Raw genomic sequence first — 26,555 nt, forward strand, 5'->3', positions numbered from 1 at the left:
GTATTTTAGTACCCCTTGTTGGGAATACAGCTAGTTGGTCCACAAAACTGGTATAAGGAATCTGTGTATATTAGTGGTGATGTAGGTTCTCAGTTAATGGATGGATTTTAACTATCTTATTTGTATTTGTTGACCGGGGTAGAGCACTGATCTCCATGCACCTTTTTCAGAGTCAACCTGGGCGCACTGTCTGGTTAAGTGACTTGATCCATCGGGGTGTGTCACATGTCATTCACACCAATGTGCACAATGACCAGTTCATATGTGTACCTAGAGTGAAGGGACTTGAGATTATTAGTGACATTATGGCTCAAGGCACCTGAGAGCTAGATAACAGTCACCGTATCTTTGCTCAGCCTTGTAAGTAGTGCATCTATTTGTCTGACTATGGAGTTACCTGTGACTTGAAAATTGCCAGCTGTGTTGTCTTGGCCTTAATGCCTTAAGCACTTCTGCTTGTTAAATGAGTGACCCCTTTCTGTAGTTGTATTAGTGTGTGCTGTATGAAGGTTTTGATCTGATCATAAAGGGTTCCGTGCATGAGGTAAGTTTGGGGGCTTTGGCTGATGTCTAGTTCTGTGAGGCTTGGGGAATTATTTTGTAACGGCATCAGCTTATGACAGTTCTGTGTTTACAGCCTGGGCATGTTGCATAGGTGTGTGTGTGGGAGTAAAACTGTTTTGCCCACTGTGTGCAACCATCTGTTTGTGCGATGCCTCCACGTCCTAGTTAAGGACTTATACCTCTCACAGATAGTCTCTTGGGTTGAGCAGGAGTTTGTTTTCTGTGAGCATATGGCAGCTCTTTCACTGCCTTAAGAAACCAAGTGCTATGAGAATGGCAATAGAAGAGGGGCTAGTAATTTGTCTCCCTGTGTCGATCAAGGCAGCCGTGTGCTGAGAGTCAGTGAAAGAAATAAAGATGTGTTGTAGGAGTGCTTAGGGGGAGAGGTTTGTGCTTCATGCGCATTCCCGCACAGGTAAACGCAGGTAGTAACCAGGCTGCACAGACAAGTGCAGGTAAGAAAAAGTGAGTGCATTTATCAGTAAGCTGTTTGCACAGACCAGAAATGGGTTGTGTGTTTAACTCACAGGAATTAGAGGAAGATATACTTCCACTAATAGTATATAAGAAAAGGAAATTGCATGCACTACCCATTGTGGGTGCTGAACCCAGATCATCTCCAAACAGTAAATAGTAAACAAGAAAACAAAAGAACCAATGGAAAACAAGTGGAACCTGAAGAAAAAGTGCAAACAGGAACCTGGGACATGCAGCTAATAGCCTCTCACTTAGAGTAACTACCACTCTGTTCCAAGATGGTCTCTACACCTGGCCAAACAGATTAACTGAGGAGATACAGAAGCTAGTAAAGCAATGCACAAAAACATTATAAAATGGCAAAAGCAGTTCTGCAGTTTAAGTGCAAAGACAAAAATGTACTTTGCTGAGCTTTTTTTTTTTTTTGAAAATCAGCAAGTCCAGTAGCACTTATCTAATCTCATAGTGAGTGCAACTTTCTGCAGTATTAGTAAGAAGATAAGGTCTGAGTCCCGAATGTACCAAAAATATTGAGTTTTGCCTTCAAATAACAGCTTCCACGAAATAACAAGTGGCTCCTTTAAATCATGATTTCTTTATGCTTGTTTTCCCTTGTCCCGACATTGGATATAATGAAATCACTAAAGTTGCACTTGTAACTGAATGGGAAGCATGCGGAGGTTGTGCTGGGAGGTGGGATTGGTAAGATGATTGTTACTTGCCATTGTTCATTAATGTGCATTGTATTGCTATGTAGTATAGCAACAGCAGCTACTGAGTGCAGTTTGCATTCCAAAGTAAGAGACTGTAGTGCTTGTGTGTGTGTGTGTGTGTGTGTGTGTGTGTGTGTGTGTGTGTGTGTGTGTGTGTGTGTGTGTGTGCTTGTGTGTGTGTGTGTGTGTGCACATACATGCACAGAGTGGGTGCTGTATCAGAGACACTGCTGTGTAGCAAAGTTTACTAGGAGATTTTTTTTATAAGGAAATGTGAGAAGAAACACTAGAGTCAGGAAGATTTAATTAGAAGTCTGCTGGATTCATGCCATGGGGATAGTGCCTTTGAACCTTCATCATGATGTGCTGGAGTAAAATGATCTAAAGACTTCTGCTGTCAGCCAAATGCTAAAAGGTACAATTATTCTGAATCTGACCGTTTAGGTAACCATAGAAAGACTTTTGATGCAGCTAAACTAGCCTTATAGCATTTTATAGATGGTGAACCTGGAAGGATGCTAATGATCATTTACTGGTATATTTTGTTAGCAGATGCTGCTTTTTATAATGTGCAAGGAGTGTAGGCACTAGGAAGCTATATGCATTGCTGACAGAATTACTTTTTATGTTCACACTCATTCATTCATGTAGATTCACATCCATACTTATTTAAAAAGCTATTGCTAATAATTAGGTAAATATCCAGTCATAATGTTTCCACTCTTTCATTTCTAATTATCGGCAGCCTTTTATTTAAGTAAGAGTGTGAATCTAAATGAAAGGGGATATGAATGTGTAAAATTCCTTCTTCAACCATTACATGTACAGTTACTAAGTTTAAGCTGCCGAGTATATTATGTAGTACAGCATTTCCAATTCGTTAATTTTTTCTAGATGTCTCCTTCCGATGATCCTTTCTTATAATATCAGTCTGTTGTAATTAGAAGAGCTATAACTGTACAAATGCTACATTATAATCTCAGATGTGATTATAGAAACAGATGGAGTCAAACCTGACAGCTACAAAACCTATGTAATTCTACATATGGGTTTAGAAATAAGAAAAATATTAGAAAAGAAAGAAAAATGGAAGACAATTTGTAGTGTGAAATATTAACTAAAATATATTATTATATGATGTCTGTGGGATTGCACAGGTGGCATCATACGGTTTTCAAAAATGGATGAAGTGCTCTGTAATGTTGAAAATGCTTGCCTTATGTCTTTGGCAAGTGTACATTTGTAAGAGAGAATAAAACATGACTTGCTTTTATGCAACTACAGTGCTTTATTTCAGAAAGGCTCCTCTGATAGTTTCTCATGGTGCCCACTGTGTGTGTGTGTGTGTGTGTGTGTGTGTGTGTGTGTGTGTGTGTGTGTCTGTCTGTGTCTGTGTCTGTGTCTGTGTTTTCGAGAAAGTGATAATTTTAAATTTTTTTGTCCTTTATTATGGCCAGTTTAGTTTCGGATAATCTCTGTAATTGCAGACCTATCTCAAAGCCCCCCCTTTTCTATATGTTATGAGACGGTCATGTGGTTGAGGGTGGATTTGTGCTTGAGTAGCAGTAACATGAGTTATCCTTTCTGATACAGCTTTCATTGTAGACGTAGCTCAGAAATGGCCCTAACCAGGTTCTCTAACAATCTCCTTATGGCAAAAGATCAGTAATATTATTCTATCTTGGTCCTTTTAGAGCTCTCCATGGAATTAGGCATGGTTGACCATGTTTCTCTTAAACCACTTATTATTGTGACATCAAACATGACATTCTGGACTGGTTTACCTCTTGTCTTTTTGAAAAAAAGTCAAAGAATGATGTTGGGGGTCTTCCTTTTGTCTGACCTCTGAGGTGCCACAGTGTTGGATTGATTGTTGTTTACTCTGTACATGCTTTTCTTTGGAGATGCACTTTGAGGAACATAATTTGCAATATCCTTACTGCCTTGGAAAGTACAGCTGTGCATCTCTTTTCTCAGAAAAGATGTGTACACTGTGAGCAAGTTAACTTTATACTTAGTGTCTACAATTGGGTAGTCAATAATCTGTTAAAATGCAGTGCTTCCAAGATGGTTGCCATGGTCATACATATCTCTGCCCAAAATTCATTTGCACCAGTGTTATCCCATTATGTTAACTGAAGTGATGACACACTGAAGTCAGTGGAATTTGAGTAATTTTTGATGAGTATCAGAAACTTAAGAAGGAATAGCTGCTGTTTTAATTCTCCTGCTTTTCACCTGACAAAAGTTGCCATTATTAAACAACTTACTGCACCCGTGAGTCTTAAAGCAGTGGTACATGCCTTGGTTTCTTACTGGTTAGGCTGTTGCACTGCCCTGTATCCAAGGTTTCCAGACCTTGAGCTTGACCATTTACAGCTTGTGCTGAATTTTGTAGCTTGTCTACTGACTGTGTAGCTTGACACAGTCATATTACATCACTTCTGCATGGCTTGCGGTGTAAAATTCTTCACTGATATGAATTACAACAAAAATGTAAAATATTAAATGTCCCCATAGAAATGTTTTTTACCTGGTTAATGCTTTAAGTTTTAACATACATTTCAGGGAGCAAGAATCATTCAACCCAGGGTAGGAAAAGGAATTTACTCTCAGTTGCCATAGCAACTCGCTCTCCTCGAGTCTTAAAGCCCAAGGCCCCCTCCTGGGATTCAAATCTATTTTCTCAATAACTAAAAAGGAAAGTCTGGTTGGTGTGTTCCAAAATATGCTTGGGCAAAGCATTGTTGTTGTCCTGTCTACTAATACTATACTGGTGCTCGTATATCCTTTGTCTAAAGTGCCTCTCAGTCTTTCCTATGTAGAAAGAGGGGCACTGTTGGCACCTAGCTAAGTATATAACACCTGTTGTCCCACAGTCAAATTTTCCTTCTAAGGAATATTTAATATTCCATATAGTAAATGAGGAAAAAGTTTCTATATGTTTACAAGAAGAACATCTTCCACGTTTCTTCATCCATTTGTTAGGAACATATGGGTTAACTTCTTTTTCAAGTAGTGTTTTTAGATTAGAGCCTTTTCTAAACGTCACCCGAGGTCCTGGTCCTAACTTGTTCCTACCCATAGTGTCCTCGTTAATCATGACCCAATTTTATTTATAACCTCCCTCAGGAGTTTAGCATCACTTGAAAAGGTTGTTATAAAACTGATGTTGTAATCTAAATCATCCTTTCTATTAAAAAAGTGTTCTGCCAAGACCACTTGTTCGTCACCCCTTAAGGTTCCCCTATTTAAAATGGGCTTGAAATGTCCCATTTCCCTTTGCCTTCTAACCTCTATAACAATCTCATCCAGTAAATCTATTGGGTATCCCCTCCTGGTGTACATCCCCCACAAGTTGTAAGGGTGATTACTGCTGTAGTGAAGGAAATCATTGGAGTACGTAGGTTTGCGTTATATTTTGGCAATATACCTACTATGTGTTATGTCCTTAACAAGCCACACATCTAAGTATGATATAGCTGTAGTATCAAAATGATATGTGAATTTCAAAAAGGGGGCATGTTGGATAAGGTCTCAACAAATTTTGGGACCTCTTCTTTATCTCCCTTAAAAATCAAAAACATATCATCAAGGTACCTTGTGTACCAGTGTACCTTGTTTTCGAACATTTCATGTTGGAATAACAAATGTATTTCCCAATAGGCCATAACACAATTGGCGAAAGTGCCCCCACAGGGTGACCCATCGTGACACCTGTTTTCTGCAAAAATAAATCCCCGTCAAATAAGAAAAAATTGTTAGCCAATACTAGTTCTAGGAGGGTAATAATTAAATCAGTCTCCTCACCAGGTGCCCCCTTTTCCAAATGAAAGTCCCTTACCCAGTCTAATCCCGTGTCCTGGGGAATGACCGTGTACAGGTCCTTAACATCTATTGTAATGAAGTTGTATTATTGGTTAAATTCCAGGTTATTCAGTGTTCCCAAGAACTGCCAGGAGTCTCTGCAGATTTGTCTCTCTATTTCCAAGTATTTTTTCATTTTCAGATCAACAAACGTAGTACCCTGTATTGAACAATTCTTGTTCCCTGAAATGTATTTTAAAACTTAAAGCATTAACCAGGTAAGAAACATTTCTATGGGGGTATTTAATATTTGACATTTTTGTTGTAATTAATATCAGTGAAGAATTTGTTTGTGTTTTAAAAAGTTTTTATACACAAAGAAATCTGAATGTATCTACTTATATACTTGCTGAATTTGAATAATGGGAGGTCCATGATGTCATCAACTTGGGACTATTTAAATTGTAAATTGAGCTTTTACAAATGTCTGAAGAAGTTCCTTTAATGAAAGGTGACGAAAGCGCTAACAATAAATTTTTGTTTCAAAAGTACGGCATTTTTTCTGGCTGCAAGATTTGTTTTGTTTGTTTTTCTATTTTTTATTTAGTTGTTTAATGGCTTGCAGTGTGTCCTAGATAGTCTCATACTGCAGAGAAAGTTCTGGTATGTGTTTAGAACTACATGACCAGAATTACTGCTGTTTAAAAAACTGCCGATCTGGTATCAGTGTGCCTGTGCCCTATACTTATCTACCTAAGAACTGCAGAGGTTCCAAAGGTACAGCTTGAGACTTCAGACTACTGCATTTTTTTCCAGAAGCTCTACCTTTAGAACATTCTACAGGGTATGATGGTATATTGGTGTCTTTAATTTAAACTGTGTATATACATTGTAACCACATTCTGCATCGTTCATATCATGCTGCGGGCATAAACCTTAATAAAAATGCTTTCACTTCATTATAAAATTTGAATACAATAACTTCGGTGTAGCTCACACAGTTCGTTTGCACTTTTATATTCAGAAATAAATTCCAGAAGAGATGACTTTCTTCAAACTCATGTAGCCCAAAGCTTACACAAATGAAACAACTTCCAAATTCATACTATCTGATATAGAGATTTAACTTGGTCCTGATGCATTTCGTGACAAGAATACACACAAACTTAGAAGTAATTCCACTGTTATTTTATCTGTCCAAGTTACTGTCAGTACAGCAGTTCTTTTTTGTGGGGATGGGGATCTCATCCCGCAACCACTTCTGAACAATTTTATTGGAAATATCTTTTCCAACTTAAAACTCACTTACTCACAGTGGACTCCTCTTCCACTCCTGCCCTCTTTCCTTAGCTTAGGCACTTTCAGCTTCTTATTAATATTCAGCTTACGCTGCGTCTAACAGCCATCCCATAATAACTCCTTACTCACACCTCTCAAAAATGCATGCCTTACATTATTTTTACTGCAGAGCAGTAACAACCTACCTTTGTGCCCGAGTCATTTCCCTGTAACCTCCAACAGGCAGTTTAACCCTTTCTGTTCTCTAGCTCCCGTACAACACATTACTGTGTTACTCAAGTTAGTTGGTTAGTTCAAAGTGTACCTGATGCGCACCAAATTTACCACATCTCTTAAAACTAATTTTTTAAATTTTGTTTTGGCAGTTTACCTTCCATGTAACACACAATATTTATGTGACATCTGTCCTCTGGGCCAGTAATAAAGGAGCCTGAATCCTCACCACTGACATCAGTGAGGGACATTCACTTGGAACAAAGATAGATACACTCAGTATTCTCAGATGCAGCTCTCTGCACCAAGCACAATTTCCTTTAACAGCACACAGGGAACCCACTCAGTCCGGGGGGCGGGTTTCCCTCCCTCTCTCTCTCTCCAAGCCCCCACTAAGGCTCCCCATTGGCACAGCTGTAGAGTTGAGTCCTCAGCCGAGTGTTCCAAGCCAAGTCCTCCACCACCCTCTGTGTGAAACCAGTGCTCTGTGCCACTGGTCCAAGCAACTGATACACACCACACACACAAAGACTTGATTTTCACACACAGACCTGGAAAAGGCTGGCACAGATTTACTCGCTCTGCTAACCTTTGTCCAGGCTATAAGGTAGTTACACTGCCACCAGCCAGCTGCTCTAATGCTGTTACAAGGGTACCCAATTATACTGAGTAAAATTAATACTAATACAAATGGTAGTGTTTGACCAATGCAGCAAGACTTTCAAGTGAAGCCACAGTGTCACCAAATAAATATAAGTACTCTGAAAGGTTAAAATGGGTGGCCACGGTAGTGCAGTGGTTAGCGTTGCCACCTCACAGCAAGAGGTTTTCCAGTTTGATCCTCGGTTAGGGTGCCTTCTGTGCGGAGTCTGCATGTCCTCCCTCTGGTTGCGTGGGTTTCCTCCGGGTGCTCCGGTTTCCTCCAACATCCCAAAGACATGCTGTAGGTGGATTAGACACTCTAAATTGGCCCTAGGAGTGAGTATGTGTGGGCATGTGTGTGTGCCTTCTGTGGAAGGTTGGGCGCCGGGCTGCCAACTTGACACCGTAAAAAGACTCCACTGCCAATCATGAGCGGACAGGTGATCCGCTGTTGTGACCCCTAAACGGGAAAAGCTGAAAGAAGAAGAAGACTCTGAAAGGTTAAAATATTCTCTAAAAGACCAGCTACAATGAAAAGTTTAAATATATTTAATAATAATAATAATAATAATAATAATAATAATAATAAAAGAACATGAAAATACTAAAATTCTATGTATAATAAACACTAGATTTTCAATCACAGGAAATATTGAAAATAGCACAAATGGAAAGATTCACACAGATGCAGAAAAACGATACTTAACTAATCTCACTTTATTTTCCTGACTGATCTAAAGAATTACTATTCCCTGGTTACTTACTAAAGCAAGGCAAGATGAAGTGGGTAAGTGATCCTTCTTTGTCAGGTTTCAAAAACGGATTGCCCTAAAACTTCTGTCTCATCTAGTATTAAAGCATCATTTCATTGTTGGCTTACAGAATGACATACATCTGGTCATCTGACTTCTGATTCCCACACTACCCCTTTGCTAGATAGTGAACCAGAATCTAGCACATATGTGTTACCATACACACAGATAGAGCTTTGCTAGGATGTGTTATAGCATCTGGAAGCTATAAAACCATTTCAAAACTTTCACCCTTCCAGGGTAGCAATTAGTTCACCCATAGCATAGCATAGGTTAGTACTAGGCTAACTGCCCTTGTGAGCTACTTTAAGCCTAGCCAATTATCCCTTGTGGGACTCAAACCCTGCATGTTGTATTTGTAAGGCTAACACCTTAACCATTAGGCCACCCTCCCAACCATAAGGACAATACAGTAGGATTCCTAGTCCTGGTTTTCACAGACATTTTGCGTCTGGCCACAATCAGAACTGTAAGATACAATCTTTATGGCCTTGTTCTTCTTTCGGCTTTTCCCGGTTAGGGGTGGCCACAGTGGAACTCCGGTCCGCTAATGAACAAGGTAGTTTAATTTCAGACTATTTTTTCAAAGTTAGCTGGACTGCTATTGACCTCTTCTCTTCCCAGTATCCTCTGTTACTATATATTAATTTCAAGAGTTATAATACAGTCCGACGTACAGGTGTATTTCTTTTCTCTACAGCACGATCCACTGTAGGTACATCTTTTTAGCACAACCTACTTTACAAGTACATGTTTCAACACGAGCACCTGTACAAATCAGTGTGATATGACATATAATTCTTTGCAAAACTCCATCTAGCTGTGTTGGCATATGTTATACAGCCACTGCCCTACATCTCGTCGTATAGCTGTCAGTACCTCACATCATCACAATTTATTTAACTTGCCATTTTTATTGTTCCATTACTTTACCATTGTATTTATTGATTATTGAAATATTAATGCCTCTTTGTGTTGCATTGGTGCTTATGCTTAGGCATCTAAATCAATTTGAGTTTGAGTTCCCAGATGGGCTAACAGTTAATCCCGCCAACATGTTGTGGGTTTCACCTTGGACCTTCTCCCAGTGGACCATGATGTACACTGGTTGGAGACGGTCAGGAAGCAGCCTCAAAATGAGTCCAAACCACTTCCTCTGACTCCTTTTAATGCAGAGAACAGGCATGGGCCTACATATAATTTTCATTGATTACTAAGCTCCTTGCTCTGTTACAGAGGGAGCTCAGCCACCTGCTAAGGGAACTTCATTCTCCCATCTACAGGGTGATCATCTTGGTCACTACCCACAGCTCATGACCAGAGAGGAGGATGTTGAAAGAGATTGAACAGTAATTGTGACTTAGTTCTTTTTGAAATGTCACTGTCCACTGCAATGGCTGTAGTACTATTGCACCCATCCACTGTTCAGCCTCCAAGTGTCCTGTACCTTCATTCATGAGCAAGACACCAATATTCCTAAATTTCTATACCTGAGGCAGCGGTCCTCCCAACACCTGCAGAGAGCAGTCCACTAGTTTGCAGTTGGAGGTGCTAATTTTCATTCCCTCACTCTTCTGTATGTCAGAGATCAAGAACCAGACCTAAATGTTCTTGCACCCTGTGCAGTTCCCCAATCTGATGTCCCTGACTTTAAGTTAAGGAGCAAAAAAAAGGTTCACACCTACAACTCTCAGAATTTTATGACATTTTGAAGCTAACTTTTGTTTTGTTAAAATTATGTTTTTAAAAACATTTAAGGTCTATCTAACATTGAAATCTTGACTATCCTATTGCAAAATGTTTTCGATTATTACAGAGACTATTTTTCATTTATTAAAATGTAAAATATATTTACACAACGAGGTCATTATTTGCTGGACTGAGAAATCAAAATGTATTTGCAAAGAATAGTTGGGTATTATTTTTATATATATCTATATCTGTTTATAGCAATCTATTTTATATATATATATATATATATATATATATATATATATATATATATATATATATATATATATATATATATATATACACACACACACACACACACACACACACACACACACACACACACACACACACACACAAACACACACACACACATATTATATATATATATATATATATATATATATATATATATATATATATATATCTATGGGTCTACCTGATAAGACTGAAAGCTCAAAAGGCCTTCAATGAGATCACCAACACCACAAGAACGAAAGTGCAAAAACACGAAAGTTGACATGCCCGACAAAGCACAATCCCGACAGTAAACAAAACAAAAATAATTTGCTGTCCCAAAAACACACACAGAACACAAGCACACCAAAAAGCTTATAAACCTACACTAAACCATACATACACAACTATCTATGCACTAATCTTAACCCAAACCCTAACCCCAAGGTCCGTCACTATCGCACACTTACCTTACCTGCACCCTAACCCTAAAGTCCGTCACTATCACACACATACCTTACCCGCACCCTAACCCTAAAGTCTGTCACTATCGCACACTTACACAGTCCTGCTCAAATGCAAGCACACATGTTTCGCATGTTTGTGTTTTTGGTGTCATGATTTCCACTTGTCGGGTATTTGCTTTGTCGGTCTTCTGGTGTCGGTTATCTCGTTGTCGTTATTTTGGCTTGTCGGTCTTCTCAGGTAGACCTATATATATATTTATATATATATATATATATATATATATATATATATATATATATAGATTGATAAATATATAAATGTCAGTCTTTTTCCAATATGAAAGATCTTGTCACAGTGAAACCACAGATATTTATTTTCCTGTTGATTCCACCAATTTCTCCTTAAAAAATTTGCATTTTACATTTTGATTCCTTTAAGGTCTGGTTTTATTGATTATTGATTGAGATTTGGTGATGTCATTCTTTTTAGAACAGTTTTCCACTTGAAGGCTAAGAACTGAGTTGAACTGAGACATCAGAGGTTTTCTGGACCATGTTGTTAAAAAATCTTTACAGTTATTTATGCTTTTCTTAGTTTATTTGGAGTACAGTTAGTGTTTGATTTCCTGGAAGACACACCACTGCACCCATAGCACAAGTCAGATTGGGGTTATCAGTTAGTCTGACAGTGTCCCTACTTCCAAAATTCTCACTGTAATGCAACCAGCTTTGGAAGGCTTTTTCTCCCTGATAACACATTTCATACTAGCTTTGGGTTGTATCAGCAGGCCTTCCTTAATCGCCAGTTATTGTTCCACTATTTCCTTTACCTTCTTGTGAACCGGTGGAAGTCTGATGATTAATTCTGTTTATTTTACTAGTGCCTGTTGTTGCTTAGGTGTGCAGAAAAACATTCAAACTGCAGTTACAAAGCAGTAACAAGGGTGTAGTCATGCAGTAGGTTAGACACAAAAGGAATTGCGTTATTATTATAAAATGAAAAGCACAAGTATTCATTAAGTGGAAATGAAATGCCATAGTGTTCTGAAACACGCTTGGTGTCTCAAGTGCTTTAACATTCTTGCTGTATCTGTATGGTTTTACTGAAAAAGTCATTCATTAAAACGTGGCATAGTTAAAACAGATCTGCATGGGTAATGGTTAATTGGTTTAATGGAAAGAGATGATTTTCTGCTCATGTTGATTAGTAAATGCATGTGGATAAATGACATAAGATAGATAGAAATAAGTGGAAATTTTGTACAGATCACGTCATCAAATAAATAAATACTGTGTTTCATGAATCTATGCAAAAGTAAAATGGCCTTCAAATTTAAAACTAAATAAGACACTTTTTTGTATATCAGACCAGTTGAACTAAGAATATTGTTGATTCTTGTTGTTCCATAAAATCAGCAGTTTCTGTTCGAGGCATGGACATGTGGGTGTTTGCTATCTCTGTCCATCCCCTGCTTCCAGTGAAACTGCACAGATGTTTGGGTCCCTGTTATGACATCTGACAGAAAACCTCTCCTGGCTTAAGGTAAAATTCACGTTACTGAAATGACCCTCTCTGAATCCTTTCCCTTGGGCTTCCCTTCGCTCTGACTACATAAATAGAAGAACAAAGGCATTTAATAAATTGGACCACATAAAATGTACTATTTTTGGTAAAGTAGACCTTGTGAAACTCATACCTCAGGGAAGGGACCTAAATAAAACAAAAAAAAAACTATCCTGTATACAGATTTACAGATGCAGCAGAACTCTCACTTTTAATTTATGAAATTATGAGGTCTGACATGCACAGTAACCATGAAATAACTGATTCCCAAGTCATACAGGTTTCTGAGATATTTATTTTTGTTGTATTTACATTTTGCTAACCCAGTAGGTGAGCTGGGCCTAGGACATGTTGATCTGTGCACAATGGCATACACATGTAGTGACAGCAGGTGTGAGGTCTGATACATTGTCACTGCACGTGTGTTTGTCTCTGTGTAGTGCGTGTGAGTGTGTGTGTGTGTGTGTGTGTGTGTGTGTGTGTGTGTGTGTGTGTGTGTGTGTGTGTGTGTGTGTTTGTACATGTGCGTGCTTGTCTGTATGTGTGTTTGCTGAAAGTTTGCTCAACTTGCCATTGAATCTACATTCATCCATTGTTTCCTGAGCCTGCCTTGCACTGACCTACAAAGCATAGAAATGCAAAATAAAATATCTGCACTGCATCTGATCACAAGAAATACTCGAATCAAGAGCATTCCTTAAAATTAAATTGATTGAAATAAATATCTTTGACATGCCTGCTTTCATTAATTAGCTGAATCAAAAATAAATTCTATGAAAGAATTAGTTGTGAGAAGACTTTTGGACACTTTCAAATTTATCTAATAAATTGCTTCTTCATATATGGCTGATGGCTTGCTGACAGTAGGTACTAAAATATATGTGTATTCATGTGGCTGTCATTTATATTTTTGAGTCAGCATCCGAATGTTTTACAGAGTGACAAAACAGGCAAACTAGAAATGTTTCTGCATTATCAGTTAGTCCATGAGACCTATGGATCCTGTAATAGATGTTCCTTCCCCCTTAATAATGACCGTATTGCGTATTGTTATTGAAATGCCCTTCAAAAATAGTGCAAAATATTGAGAATTTTGAGCACTAAAAGTCTTGTGGTACATTCATCATGAGACAAAAAGCTGGATAAATGAGGGCATCTTATTAATATGTGGTCATTCTATGCATCTACTTTTAGAAATAAAAGTTTAAAACAAAACTACTGTATGTATTAGAAGCAGAGAAAACCAAGTAAAAACAAATACATGACCCTAAAGGGTCACGATCACTATAAGCTCCACACTAGAAACAAGGTTAAACTAAAATAAAATTTATTTCTACAAATAAGGTTAAGTGCTTTTGTCCCTCGAAAACAAGACTGGGACTTCTTCAGAACAAAATTCAATCAAATCTTTATATAAACCAAACCATTAGCACTGCCCAACAATTAGTTAAAACCATTAGGCATTAAGAAACAATAAATTTCCATTTAAATAAGTTGTAATGTATACAAATATTTCTTAAAAAGAATACATATTGAAATCCACTAAAAATAGAAATGTCATTCTTCTAATAAGCATAAAATAAATTATAAAACTTTCAAGGCATGAAAAAACTTTTTAAAGGTCTAATTTTCCTTTTCAATAGGGGTAACAGTGAAAGACAGTCATTAAGACCTGGTATAGCAGTTGCATTCAAGTTAATAATCCAGTACGTTTCCCTTAATTCAATTTGTAAATCCCACCACCCTCCTGGTGGACTCTTTGGCACCGCTTCTAGGATCCCAAATTTGAAGTTTGTAAACCCCTGGCATACTAGGGTGTTTTTATATAAGGCATTGTTCGAATTACCCTTTGAAATACCATACAGATCCTTGTAAATTCTAGATCTCAATCTTTTTTCTGTTTTTCCCACATAGTCATTTCCACGCCCTTGACATATAAATCACACCCCTAGTGTTGCAGTTGTCCTTTTTGAACCTAATGCTATTTACTTCCCTGGACTCCTGTCTAGCAGGGCGACTGACGTGATCGCCGGGGTGAATTTCCTTTCTCCCATCCAAGGTTTCTTTTGAGGAAAGAGGCACACTCCTTGACATGTATGGGCATTCTATTCCAGAGACTGGGGAGTCTCTGGGTCAGGAACCTATCCCTCCAGCATGTTTTGTTTATTGTGATGACAAGGTTTAGATCCCTGGAGCGTGTGGCTCTGAGGGATTGGGATTTCTTTAAGTGTAGAATGTCCAACAGCTCTGGGTTTGACATGGCCTTGTATGCTAAGCAGAGATCGCCTCTGAGTAGACGATATACGACAGAGTATAGCTGGAGTTTTTTTAGGCGGTTAGCGTAGGGCATCTGCTTTAGGCCTGTGATTCTTTTGTGAGGTATTTCTGCGGCCTTTCCAGTTGTTTCAGATGTCTTGAGAGGTACATACCAAATGGGGCATTGTATTCTATAATGGGTCTAATGAGGGATGAATACAGTGGGACAATGACCTCCTTTTTTCTGGATGAAAAGCCCTTAGTGATGAGGTGTGCCACATAGAAGGATTTCCTGACTGTTGTGGCGATGTGGTTATCGAAGGTGAGACCACTGTCCACCTGTGTCCCTAAGTCTCTTATCACACATTTGGTGTTTAGTGTACTGCCACCTATGTGGTAATTCACGGGTACATGTTTTTCCCAGAGGGGATAACTATACATTTCTTGGCATTGAGCTTGAGCCCATGGCTCTGGCACCAAGCATCTGTTTCTGTAAGGCCCTTTTGTAGAGTATCCACATCATTTGGGGATTCAATAATAGCTCCCAGTTTGCAGTCATCTGCAAACTTTGTTAGCCAGAGTCCCTTAGTGTTGGCCTGTACTTCACAGAAGTAGATGCCAAACAAGAGCTGTCCCAGGACTGAACCCGGAGGTACTCCACTTGTCTGGAGCTGGATTTGGAATTTGCTACTTTTACAGTGTGGGTTCTGTCAGTAAACCAGTTGGCAACCCATCGAGTGACATAGGGATTAATGCCCAGCTTAGTAAGTCTTTCTATGATTCCAGAGTGGGGGATGGTGTCAAAGGCCTTGGAGAGGTCCAGATAGGCTGAGTGGACTGCCTTACCCTCGTCCACAGCTCTGGAGACTGATTTGAAGAAGTCATTCAGATTCAGGTGACAAGATTGGCCCTTCACGAACCCAAACTGGATGGGTCCAGTGTTTGAAGGTTGCCAACATCTTTGTTTATAAGTTCCATGGTAATACGTTCCATGGCCTTGCAGATGAGGCTCGTCAGACTGATGGAGCAGTAGTTCCCGGAATCCAAGGTGGATCCCCCCTTGTGGAGTGGGATAACTATAGCTGTTCACCACACACTGAGCACGAAGCCTGAGGTGAGGCTATGATTAAACATGACACTTAGGTGAGGTGCCAGTTCATTGTGTAGTTCATGTAGTACACAGCCCGGGATGTCATTTGGTCCCATGGATGCTGTATTCTTAGCTTTGGAGAGTGCATTTTTTACCTGTGTGGCCGTTATTACTGGAATTTCACAATCTTCCAGTATTGAAATGGGGAGTTTAGGGGGTGAGAAGGGGGTGAATCTGCACTGAATTGATCTGCCAGGATATTGGCAATATCCTTGGGATCAGTATATTTAATGCCATTCTGTTGTAGCTCAGAGCAGATCTGAGCATTGCCATTTAGATTTTTGCCATAGTTATAGAATGCCTCATGGTTGTCTTTGGAATCTTTGGCATTTTTATTTTTGTAACCAACTTTGGAGGATATTGTGAGAGATCTCAGCTTCTTACTGAGGCTGGTAAGGGAGTGTTTTGCATCGTGGGATTTTCCTCTTTTCTGCAACAGTTTCTTCCTTTTGTTGTAAAGTTTGTTTATGGCAGGGGACCACCAGAGTGGCTTCCTTTTTTTGGTGGAGAGCATCTTGGTTCTATTTGCGATGGCATGATTCATGCATGAGTGGATGTGCTCATGCAGTACCTTAGTGTAGGACTCAGCAGTCGAATGTTCAGTTCCCGTCTGCATGGGTGTCATGAAGTTTGTCACTTCTGACTTGAGTAGCATGAAGTTGGCTTTGGAGAAGTTTTGTATGGAAGTTTCCTTACTGGGGGGTGGGGGTGGGATGTGAATGTTGAGTGATTAGCTTATGGTCAGACCTGACCAACAAGGGGGTGACCATAGGTGTGGAGCATTGATTTCCCTTGTTGGTAATGACCCGGTCTAGGATATTAGAGCCCCTGGTGGGACTGTAGATTAGTTGATCCAGGGCGTTGGAATTTATGAATTCCAAGAACCGTTGGGCAAAGGTGTTGGTACATGAGTAGTTTTCTCATTTAATGGCAGGGTAGTTGAAATCACCCAGTAGTAGGGTGTTTGGTTATATCTTAATATTTTCCAGAATGTTTAGAAAGGTGTTGTGAGAATCTTGGTGCATGGTGGGGGATCTGTAGCAAGCTACAATTTGGATTGCAGTCTTACCTAGTGTAGTTGCATCTGGAGAATTTCAGATGCATTGTGTTGGGCAACTAGCCTGGTGGTGTAAATATCCTTGGTGAATATGGACACTCCTCCAACTTTAGTGTTTCGGTCCTGGTTTGGTGACTGAAAAGTGTGTTAAGAGTTGCAGGCTGGTATTGCAGGGGTGCTCTCTGGAGCCTTGAACCAGGTCTCAGTTACTGTGCAGATATCGATGTTCCCCATTTTTAGGAGTGCCTCGAAAGAGTGCATTTTGAGGTTTAGACTTCTAGCATTGAGTAGCATTACCTTCAGATTTTGCATGCTTGTACCTGTTATGGTGGTGGTTTTGTCCTTTGAACCTTGCCTAAAAAAGGCACTATAGGGGTGGCAAGAGCCTTAGCCAGTAACCTGAATCCCAGGGGCGACAGGTGCAAACCATCTCTGGCAAAGCATCGTGGTCTGTCAATCATGTCGTCCCAGGCAGACAGATACTGGATCCCCTTTGAATGACACCAGAAGCTTAGCCAATTGTTGAAGTCAGTCATTTTGTTCTTATATTGTGGTATCATTCTGGGTGAAGACAGGATGCTACTCAGGGCTAGGGTCATATTTGTCTGGGCCACATGATCCGAGAGCTCTTTCATGTCTCTTTTCATGTAGTCCAGGGAGGTACATCTCAAGTCATTCACTCCAACATGAACAATGACAGAGTCATATTTGTACTTGTTGTGGAGTGACTTGAGTGCATGTGTTATGTGGTGGATCATGGCACCGACAGGCAGCTGACTGTAATTTTCTCCTTGTTCAGCTTGGTGAGTGGAACATCAGTGTCCCTGACTATAGAGTCACCTATGACTAAAGTATTAGGTACGTTGTCTTGCCTTAGGGGCTGTTGCTGGGTGACACTTTGGTTGTGATTGGTGTTTGTTTGCGTTTCAGCTACGGAGGTCCTTGGTGCTTGGGCAGGTTACAGTTAAGGGCCTCCGCATATGTGAATTTAGTGTTGCTATGTGTGGGTGTTGATGGTGTGGGTTTAGAAGGGCTATGTGTTGGTTGAGGTGTAGTGTGGGTTTTAACCTTCTCCTCTTGACTGTCTAGCACAATCTTGGGTGGAGAGAGCTTTGCTTCTAGTTTGGCTATGTAAGTGCATCTCTCACAGGTTGTAGTGTTGGGTGGTAGGAGGAGAGGGTTGTCTGTGTACATGAGGTAATTGCTGCATTACCCCAGTATGCCCAGATTCACCAGGTGGACAGGAGAAATCACCGGAAACTGACCCTTGGACATGCCTGGTTTGGTGCTTTTTTTATGAAGTACAGGAGCTGTTTTCCCTTGCCTTAGCAAGGTACTTTGCAATTATAGGCTTAGTGCCTACGATTAATTTCTCCTTATTAACAAGGAGAGTTGAGTGCTTGTATTAGTTTAAGGCTTCTTAGTGCTTTCCAGCAGGTATTAGAGAAAGTGCTAGTCACAGGGATGCTTAAATGTAAGATGAAAAAAAAATGATTTCCTCTTCTATCTTATGTATGAGTCCTTAATTGATCAGTTCTAATTTCTGCCTGACTCACAAGAGACAGAACTGTGGTCTCTTTTGAAGTTTTAATATGCAGTTAAAAGCAGAATACAAGTAAAACACGAGGTAAAGAAAACAAATCACAGTATTCAAAATATAAAAAGGCAATAAAGTAATACAAAATACAACAAATAAAAAGCAAACTAACCTTTCCTTCACAGCAAAGTGTAGCAGAGTCCTGTGAAACTTTCTAGTAAAGCTGTTAGGTTTTATAGCATCAACATCCATAATATAAGGCCATTGCTTACAACTGCAACATTTTGCCATGCCTCTAATAGTCATGGGGGGGGGGGTGTACTTGTATATGTTAAACCAATAATTTAGGTTTCTCCCAGTTTTGTAAACAAAACCCTTTCCTTGCCCTACTAAATCAAATATCTCCAAATTACCTTTGAAAATGTTCCAATTTTTAGTTAAAATACCTCTGAGTTCCTTTTCACCTACCCCATAGGGGATGACCATGCTCAAATTAAATTTGGGACGTCCATCTACAATAATTCTGGTAGTAGCAATAGTATTATCACTTCCTAAAAGTGGTTTATACTTAGTACTCTTCCCTTCAACTATTTCCTTTGTAATAGAAGTTAATAATTTGATGGGGGTAACCTCTGTTCTTAAACATCTCAGTCATAGTTTCCAAGTCAGAGCTAAAAATATTCCCATCCGAACACATTCTGGCTGTTAGCCATTAAAAATATTTCTCTTAGTGTGTCTGAGATGGTGCCTGTGAAAGTACAGGTAACTGTTAGAAAAAGTATTTTTTTCTGAACACCTTTGAAACAGAAAACCCCTTTACTTTGTCCTTGAAAATGGTCACGTCCAAGTAATTAATAAAATTTTCCAAGAAGGTGGCCGAAAAATTAAAATAAGTACAAACTTTATTAAGATGTTCCGCAAACTGTGTTGGAACAGAAGATTTTTCCTTCCATAAAATAAAGATATCATCCAGGAAGCGAAAATAAGAACCATGAATGACAAAAGTAGGTATTAAGAACATGTTTACATTCCCATGCATACAAAACAAGGTTGGTAAAAATGGGTGCGCGACTAGCACCCATTGCCACCCCTTGTATTTTGTCTGTAGTATTTCCCCTCAAATGTGAAAAAAATTGTTCATCAATATGTATTCCATTTTAACCATAATGAAATTAACAATCACATCATTGAATAAAGTGAGCTGTCTAATAGCGTCATGGAACAAATCCAGTCCTTCCCTATGTGGATGGAAGAAATAAGAGTTTAGCAGCAATCAACAGCTTGATATTAACAAATCAGAAGTACCTAAAAAGAAGTGCATTTTCGTGTTGTAGAGTCATTCAGATTAATCGGTTTGCATTCATTTTAAATGTTGTGATATAATCTTAATGCATCTACCCTGAAACAGTGTGTTACTTGAGTATCTTAATGGAAGAAACTGGTATCTCAATCTGTTGTGCTTCCTGCTCTTTCCCTTCCTGTTGTGCTTCAAGCCTGTTTCCCTTCCCTTGAAGATGGAATATAATGGATGATGTTTTAGGTTGGTATCTTTGGGAAGAAATACTGAGGTTAACCAGAAAATGTGCAATCTCACAAGTCAATAAGAAGTCTGCATCCAATTCATGACATAAGAACTTCACATCTAATGGCGTCCTTTATGAGTCATTGGCCAGTCGTAGCATTTCTACCCATCACAGTTTGACACTGTTTTCTGTAAAATCCCCAGTTCACGGTGTCTTTGCCTTTGCATTTGTAGTAATGTGCGCTATAATGTAATATCCTGGCTACTTTTGCTTTTCCTTCTACAGGGCTTGCTTTTTGCAGTTTTGATCTTATTTCTTGTGTGTTTGCTTAAGCCCTGCATTTGCATGAGTAAACATTGACATGGTATGTTCCTGTGATTACCAAATTACCAGTCAAAACTTGGATCAGTATCTCTTTTAATGTTTGGGAAGAGCATGGCACCGTCAGCTTTAAATGCTAGAAGTTCAACACTAAAGGAAGCTGAATAAGGGGAAAGTTGCTGACCTACTTTGTAATGAGAAACATCACAGCTGCTGAAGGCTTTGTGAAGTGACCAGTAAAGGGGAGGGTTCTCTTCACACTTTCCATTATAAGTTGTTTAATTGCCTGAAGGACAAACACAGCAGATAAAAGCGTGACGTTTCTCAGGTAAGTCTTTTCTCCAAATGGCCTGCTCTCCTTTCAATTGATTAGGTTTTCATTAGCTGTCAAGGACTAAGCCCAACTCTGTCATCAGCTTTGATATAGGATGAAGTTTTGGGGGTGGCACACCTCCAGCTCCCACTCTTGGGGATGTATTCTAGAGTACTTGTGTCTTCCTGCTGCAGATGATCAGCTGAAAACTGTGCTCAGCCAACTTGATCTTGGTCCCCTGAGTCATCCAGCTGTGGATTGATTGTACCTGGGATCATGGACTCTCCTCCAAGGATGGCCCCTTCAGAGCTGTTTCTGAAAGAGGTCCTCATTGAGGAGGGTTTCTTACATTGTCTCACTCAAGAGTTCAAATCTTGGCCTCAACATTAAATTAATAATAGTCTGATGAAAGTTTGAGTCATGGGCATGGAAACACACCATTAGGGAGTTGAATCAGAAGTCTGCATCAAGCCTAGTGTAGCTCTCATCCTGCAGGTACTACCACTAGCTAACATGTAATCCACCACTGGTTCCCAGTCCCTTGATGGTTGAAGCTGGTCAGTCACATGTTCATCTGTATGTGATACTAAGGAATGACTGACTTCAGCCAGTAGTAGACAGTATGGTTCTCTCTCTGTCTGTTGCACTTCTGCAACTAAAATCAGCTGGTGCATCCCGAGGCTACTTTCTCTAAGCCCACCCCACAATCTGTCCCTCCACCAGATTATCTTTCCTTCATAGTGGCTGACAGGCTTATGAGGAACAGTTTGGACCCCTCTTCCTTCCCCACAGAAATAGTTGATGTAGCCAGTTATTTAGGATGTTGTCAAGGCAAACTGGAGTCATCTTTTCTCTGCCTTATAGCCCCCAAGAGGGCAGATACTTGGATAGATAAAGCAACTTCATAAGCAGTTCTTTGCTAAACTCCTTTGCCATATTAAATATGAGAGTCCTTAACTATTAATCTCTTCTGTTCCAGTTCTAGCCCTCATGCCAAGGATGACTCTGCATATGCTCTTGAGATCTCACTTCATTCAAGCATGTGTATGTGTTTTTGTGGTGGAATACCACATCTCCTGATGTATTTTCATTTTTTTCTGTGTCATTTTTGCCTCTGTGACTGTTGACCATCAAGACTCTACAGTGGTTCTTAAGCCTTTTCCTTCCTCAACTACTGGAAGGAAATCCTAATGCAAGAGTGAGAGATATCTGGAGAAGCTGTCATCCAAGAAGTGATGGAGGTTATTAGTGCTTGGTGGTATCCCATTAAAAAAAGGGCATTTGTAATTAGGGCTTAACTTTTTGCTGGCTGATGTGTGTGTGCGCACCACCGCAGGGCCTCATGTGCCCTATATATGTGTGTGTGTGTGTGTGTGTGTGTGTGTGTGTGTGTGTGTGTGTGTGTGTGTGTGTGTGTGTGTGTATATGTGTATATGTGTATATGTGTATGTGTATACGTCGCTTCCCTATTAAAAGACCGAAGATGCATTCTTTCGAATGCATCTTGGTCGAACTAAAAAGCCTGTGTAAAGATTGCAGGAAGATGGGCAAAGGCTGCCAGCCTAGTCAAATATAATTTGATACATAATTCTATCAACTGTATAAATAAATGTAAAATACAGGCTTGTGTTTTTAAATGAAAGAAAACACTGTAAAATGTGAACTTCAAGATTGTTGCAACATTGCCATCTGCTGTAAGGAAAACCAAGCCAAGCATTTCAAATGTGTCTTTTGAAGTTGGAAAGATATTATGAATCTCTTTGATGTTTTACACAAGTCTGCTCCAGTGGGTCTGGATGAAGGTTTCATGACCATTGTTTTAAGGTTAAAGTTAAGGGCCAGAATTTACATGTGGAAGGTGCTTTATTGCTCTGGTTTCTGCTAGAGTGTATATGTGAAATGCCTCGTATTGTTGTAGTTTCCTGAGCAGGTGTTAGCTTGCTAAATAAGCTGTTTGTGGCCTGAGAAAACCTAAGTGTCAAAATTATGTAATTTGGGAGGGCCTCAGCAGAGCTGTTTGTTAGTGTTTAAAAACTATTGTTCAGTTAGAGACTGTAAGCATTTTGATCTTGGACATCTAACCCAGCAATGCTTGCTCTTTATGTATGTAAGTAAGATAATAGCACTGTGATTTCTCTTAGGAATAGTTAAACTTAGAAGAAAGTTAGACTAAGTATTTTTCTTTGAAATCAGATCTTTCCTACGATATTGTTTTAAGTTTCAATGTGATGTCTTAACTTGAGTAGCATTGTACTGTAGTAGTTTTGTCTTGTGTTTTAATTATTATTAAATATTTTAAGACCTTTACCTGTGGCTTGTTTATGTAGAGATAATTTAACCTCTAAAGTACATTACATGTTTACAGATTTTACTGTCTGAATCACTCCAAATTAAGCCTTGACTGTTTAGTCATACTACCATTGGATTATAATATTGCACAGTAATAATTGGGCACCTTTTTAAGGGCCTTTTAGTAGCTGATAATTATTAGCTGGGTGGTGGCAGGTGTTACTACCATATGGTCTGGGTAATAGTGGCACAGCTGGAGAACCTGTGCCAGCCTTTTCCCGGGAGAGTCAGTGTGGTTATATAACCTCTTCTCAAAATGTGTGTGTTGTGTCAGCTACTTGGGCAGGGACATGAAGCACTTGTTGGACAGAGAGGGTACTGAAGGTTTTAGCTTGCCCAGTTAGGCTGAGACCTGGACCCTATAGCTGTGCCAGTGAGGAGTCTTATTGGGGACCTGGTGAGCAAGGGAGCAACCAACCCCAGACTGACTGTGATCTCTGTGTACACTTAAAGGAAATTGTACTTTACTGTATGTATTAGTTATCCTTTCCTCTTCTAGGAGACGACCTCCCTGGTGTTAGTGGTGACGATTGAGGCTCCTTGATTGCTGGGCCAGGGCATGGGCGTCACTGCCTGAAACGGCAAAATATCGAAGCGGCTTTTAGAATTCGCTTGGCCGCTTCTTTACTTTGCCATTTTCAGCACTGTATTGTGGTCTCGGAGTTGGTATATTTAAGTAGGGGGTGTGGGGGGGGTGGAGCCCTCCACATGGGGGTGTGGTGGTGAAGCCCCCCACTTATTGTAATGTTTAAAGTGTTTTAAATTTTTTTTTTTTTGGAACAGTGATTTTTTTCTCTAGGAAAAAAATCGCTGTTCTGACAGTTCGAAGTTGAAATCACTGTTCGCTTTTTTAAGCCTTCGTTGATCTAATATAGAACCTATACGTCTACCATCATCAACTTGGGAGAACCATGCCCATACCTTTCGTGCTTCTATGCCTCACAGGCCTCTACTTCCTGGTTAGCAGTCAGCCCAGAGGAGTTTCTGTCCACCTACCCCATAATGTTCAAGCCAACGTTGATCACTGATTTCATCCTTTCCCTGCTTGACCACTACTCAAACTCAGGTTGTCTGGGTTGTAATCAGGGATTCCTTCTTCTCTGACACAAATTCATCCTGTTCCTGTTACAGCTTTCACTGTACTGCTATTTTTTTTTTTTATAGATGGACATCCCTATTCACAGGCAACCTGGGCCCACTGTCTGGTCCAGTGATGTACTCAGAGCCACATAGTCAAATGGAGGTTTGTGGGGTCAAACCCTGTATCCTTGATTAAAAGGAAGCAGCTTGTTAACAGCTTAGAACCTTAATCCTCTATGCTAACTGCCATCCTTCAGCTAGGGCCATAAAGTCAAGATTCTGCCTGCCTGGATATTGTGGCTGTGGTTGTCCAACCTGAGAGTGGAATTCAAGAACAGCATCCTGCATGTCCTTTTATTTTTGTGTGTGTGGGTGGGGGGGGGGACCTTCAGCTAGCTCTCTCAGGAACTTCACTGGAGTTACAATCACCAGATTCTTCTCACTATTTTATAGTACCATCCACCAATCAAAAACAAGTTTAACAAAATTCATAAATCTCAATGTTTCATACAGAAATATTCACTAAGATATCTACTTTAATAAATTAATAATTTGTGTATCATACTTTTTTAAATTAATTTGATTTTATAAGACACAATATCTGATGAAGTCCCCGGTGTTTGAGGGACAAAAGCGCCAGTTGATTCTACAGTAAAGTGTACGGTAGTCTGACCAGCTGGCATCCATTTTATTCATCTGCTAAGCTGTTGAGTTCAAATTGGGTGACACCGTTTCTTTGGATTGTTGGTTGGTCAGGGCCATTGCATCTCTTGACCTAGTGGTAATTGCCATGGTTTTCTCTTCTCTCAAGAACTGGTGGAGTTCTTACTGAGGAGGAAACTGTTCTTCACTTCTGTGGAAAGTCTTTAGGATTCTTTTCATTCTAATGCTCCTTCTTCTTCTTCTAGGCTCGGTCAGCTATAAGGAGAAGAGGCCACCTAGTCATGTAGGGAAGATAATCACACAGTTTTATCCCTTATTGTGTTGTACATGAGAGTAATGTCTTCAGCCTCCTTGCCACAATCCTTACCCTGCTCTGGGGTTGCCTGTGTGTGGGGGAGGGGGGGTGCAATTTTCCAAGTTTCTTAGTGCTTGGAGAACAATCTCCAGTGACCATTGAGTCCCAAACATTGACACATTGCCTTTCTAACTCACCGTCGGGAGCTAATTGCCCTGCCAGCTTTGGTAGTGAGCCAGCCCATGTCAGTGGAAGTCTTTGGACAGGTCCAGAATCTACTGTTGAGGGGAGCCATAGTAACTATACTGACCTTGGATGAGGTTCAGGGTGTTTGGTTTTCTTTCCTAAAGTGGATGGACTATTTCTATGGCATTCTGCATCTCAGTGATGTTAATCTATTCCAGATGATTGTCCAGGGATCATGCCTTTGCTTTTGTGAGACATCTGGATGGTATTACTGGACATGCCAGTCCACAAATGAATTCCTTCATTTCAGTCAGGGTGGATAGCACATCTAGTACAAAGTGTCATCATTTGGACTTTCGTTACCTAGTGTCTAAACCAGATAATCTTATTTTGTACCGATTTTTACTGTTAAATTACTATTATTTTCCCCTGTGCGTTTTTAAAATACACAGTAAAGCAGATACTTGTTGCTGCCATATGACTGACAATGTGACATCAGTGCCGTTGGAATACTTTCATTACAGCACAGAATGAATTGCTCGCAGTTTTGCATTTTGAATTATGAAGATAATATGCATTTTATGTGGCAAACTGCAGTTTTCCTCTTAATTTAATGTAATTTATTCAATAACTAGGTGAGTGAATTGGTCCTTCTCATACCCTATCCATAAAGGCAAGGGAAACGTATATTGACAGTTTAATACAGGTGAGAGAAGGCCCATGCAGGCATATGAAGACTATTCTAAAATCCCCACAGGCACTGAGCCGGAAGTTAGGCATGAGCTCCTGACCCCCGGGTCTTTGATGTAAAGATCTTATCACTAAGTTACAGTGGTGTGCACTTTCCTGTCTCAGATTTTTCCAGAACTTTAATATTGTTTGCATATTTTTAAACTCGTCTTTTAATACTAGATGTAAATAAAAATTCAGAACCATGTAAGGTATTAACAAATGGTTAATAAAACAGTATGTTAAGATGTTTCCTTGTTAAATGTATTTGATTATGGCATTGTTTACTTATGTTAAAGGTGTTGCTGTTTATACTGGAATGGAAACAAAAATGGCATTAAACTACCAAGGAAAGTCCCAAAAACGTTCAGTTGTAGAGAAGTAAGTTCATCTCTATAGACTTTTATCCATATGTGAAATGTGGTGACTTGGTCTGTCATTTATTTCTTCCATTTCATTAAGTTGTGCATTAAGAACTTATAAAAAACAGAAAAAAGTCTTGCATACCTGCACGGTGCACCTTTGCATCACTGTTTTTGTTTGCAGTCAGGTGGGATGGTCATGGACCCT

General features: G+C 39.6%; 1 protein-coding gene across 4 annotated transcripts in view; it reads left to right on the plus strand.

Moving 5' to 3' along the window:
- ATP11C (ATPase phospholipid transporting 11C) overlaps positions 1 to 26,555 on the plus strand; it is a 1,720,948-nt gene that overhangs the window by 1,256,835 nt on the left and 437,558 nt on the right. For all 4 annotated transcript variants that reach the window (XM_044057530.1, XM_044057531.1, XM_044057529.1 and 1 more), the window contains one exon: positions 26,285 to 26,366. In XM_044057530.1, coding sequence (XP_043913465.1) covers positions 26,285 to 26,366 — 82 coding nt within the window. The remainder of the gene's footprint in view (positions 1 to 26,284; positions 26,367 to 26,555) is intronic.

Source organism: Protopterus annectens, chromosome 15.part0 (assembly GCF_019279795.1).
Source record: "Protopterus annectens isolate FY-2018-M chromosome 15.part0, PAN1.0, whole genome shotgun sequence".
Taxonomy (NCBI): domain Eukaryota; kingdom Metazoa; phylum Chordata; order Ceratodontiformes; family Protopteridae; genus Protopterus; species Protopterus annectens.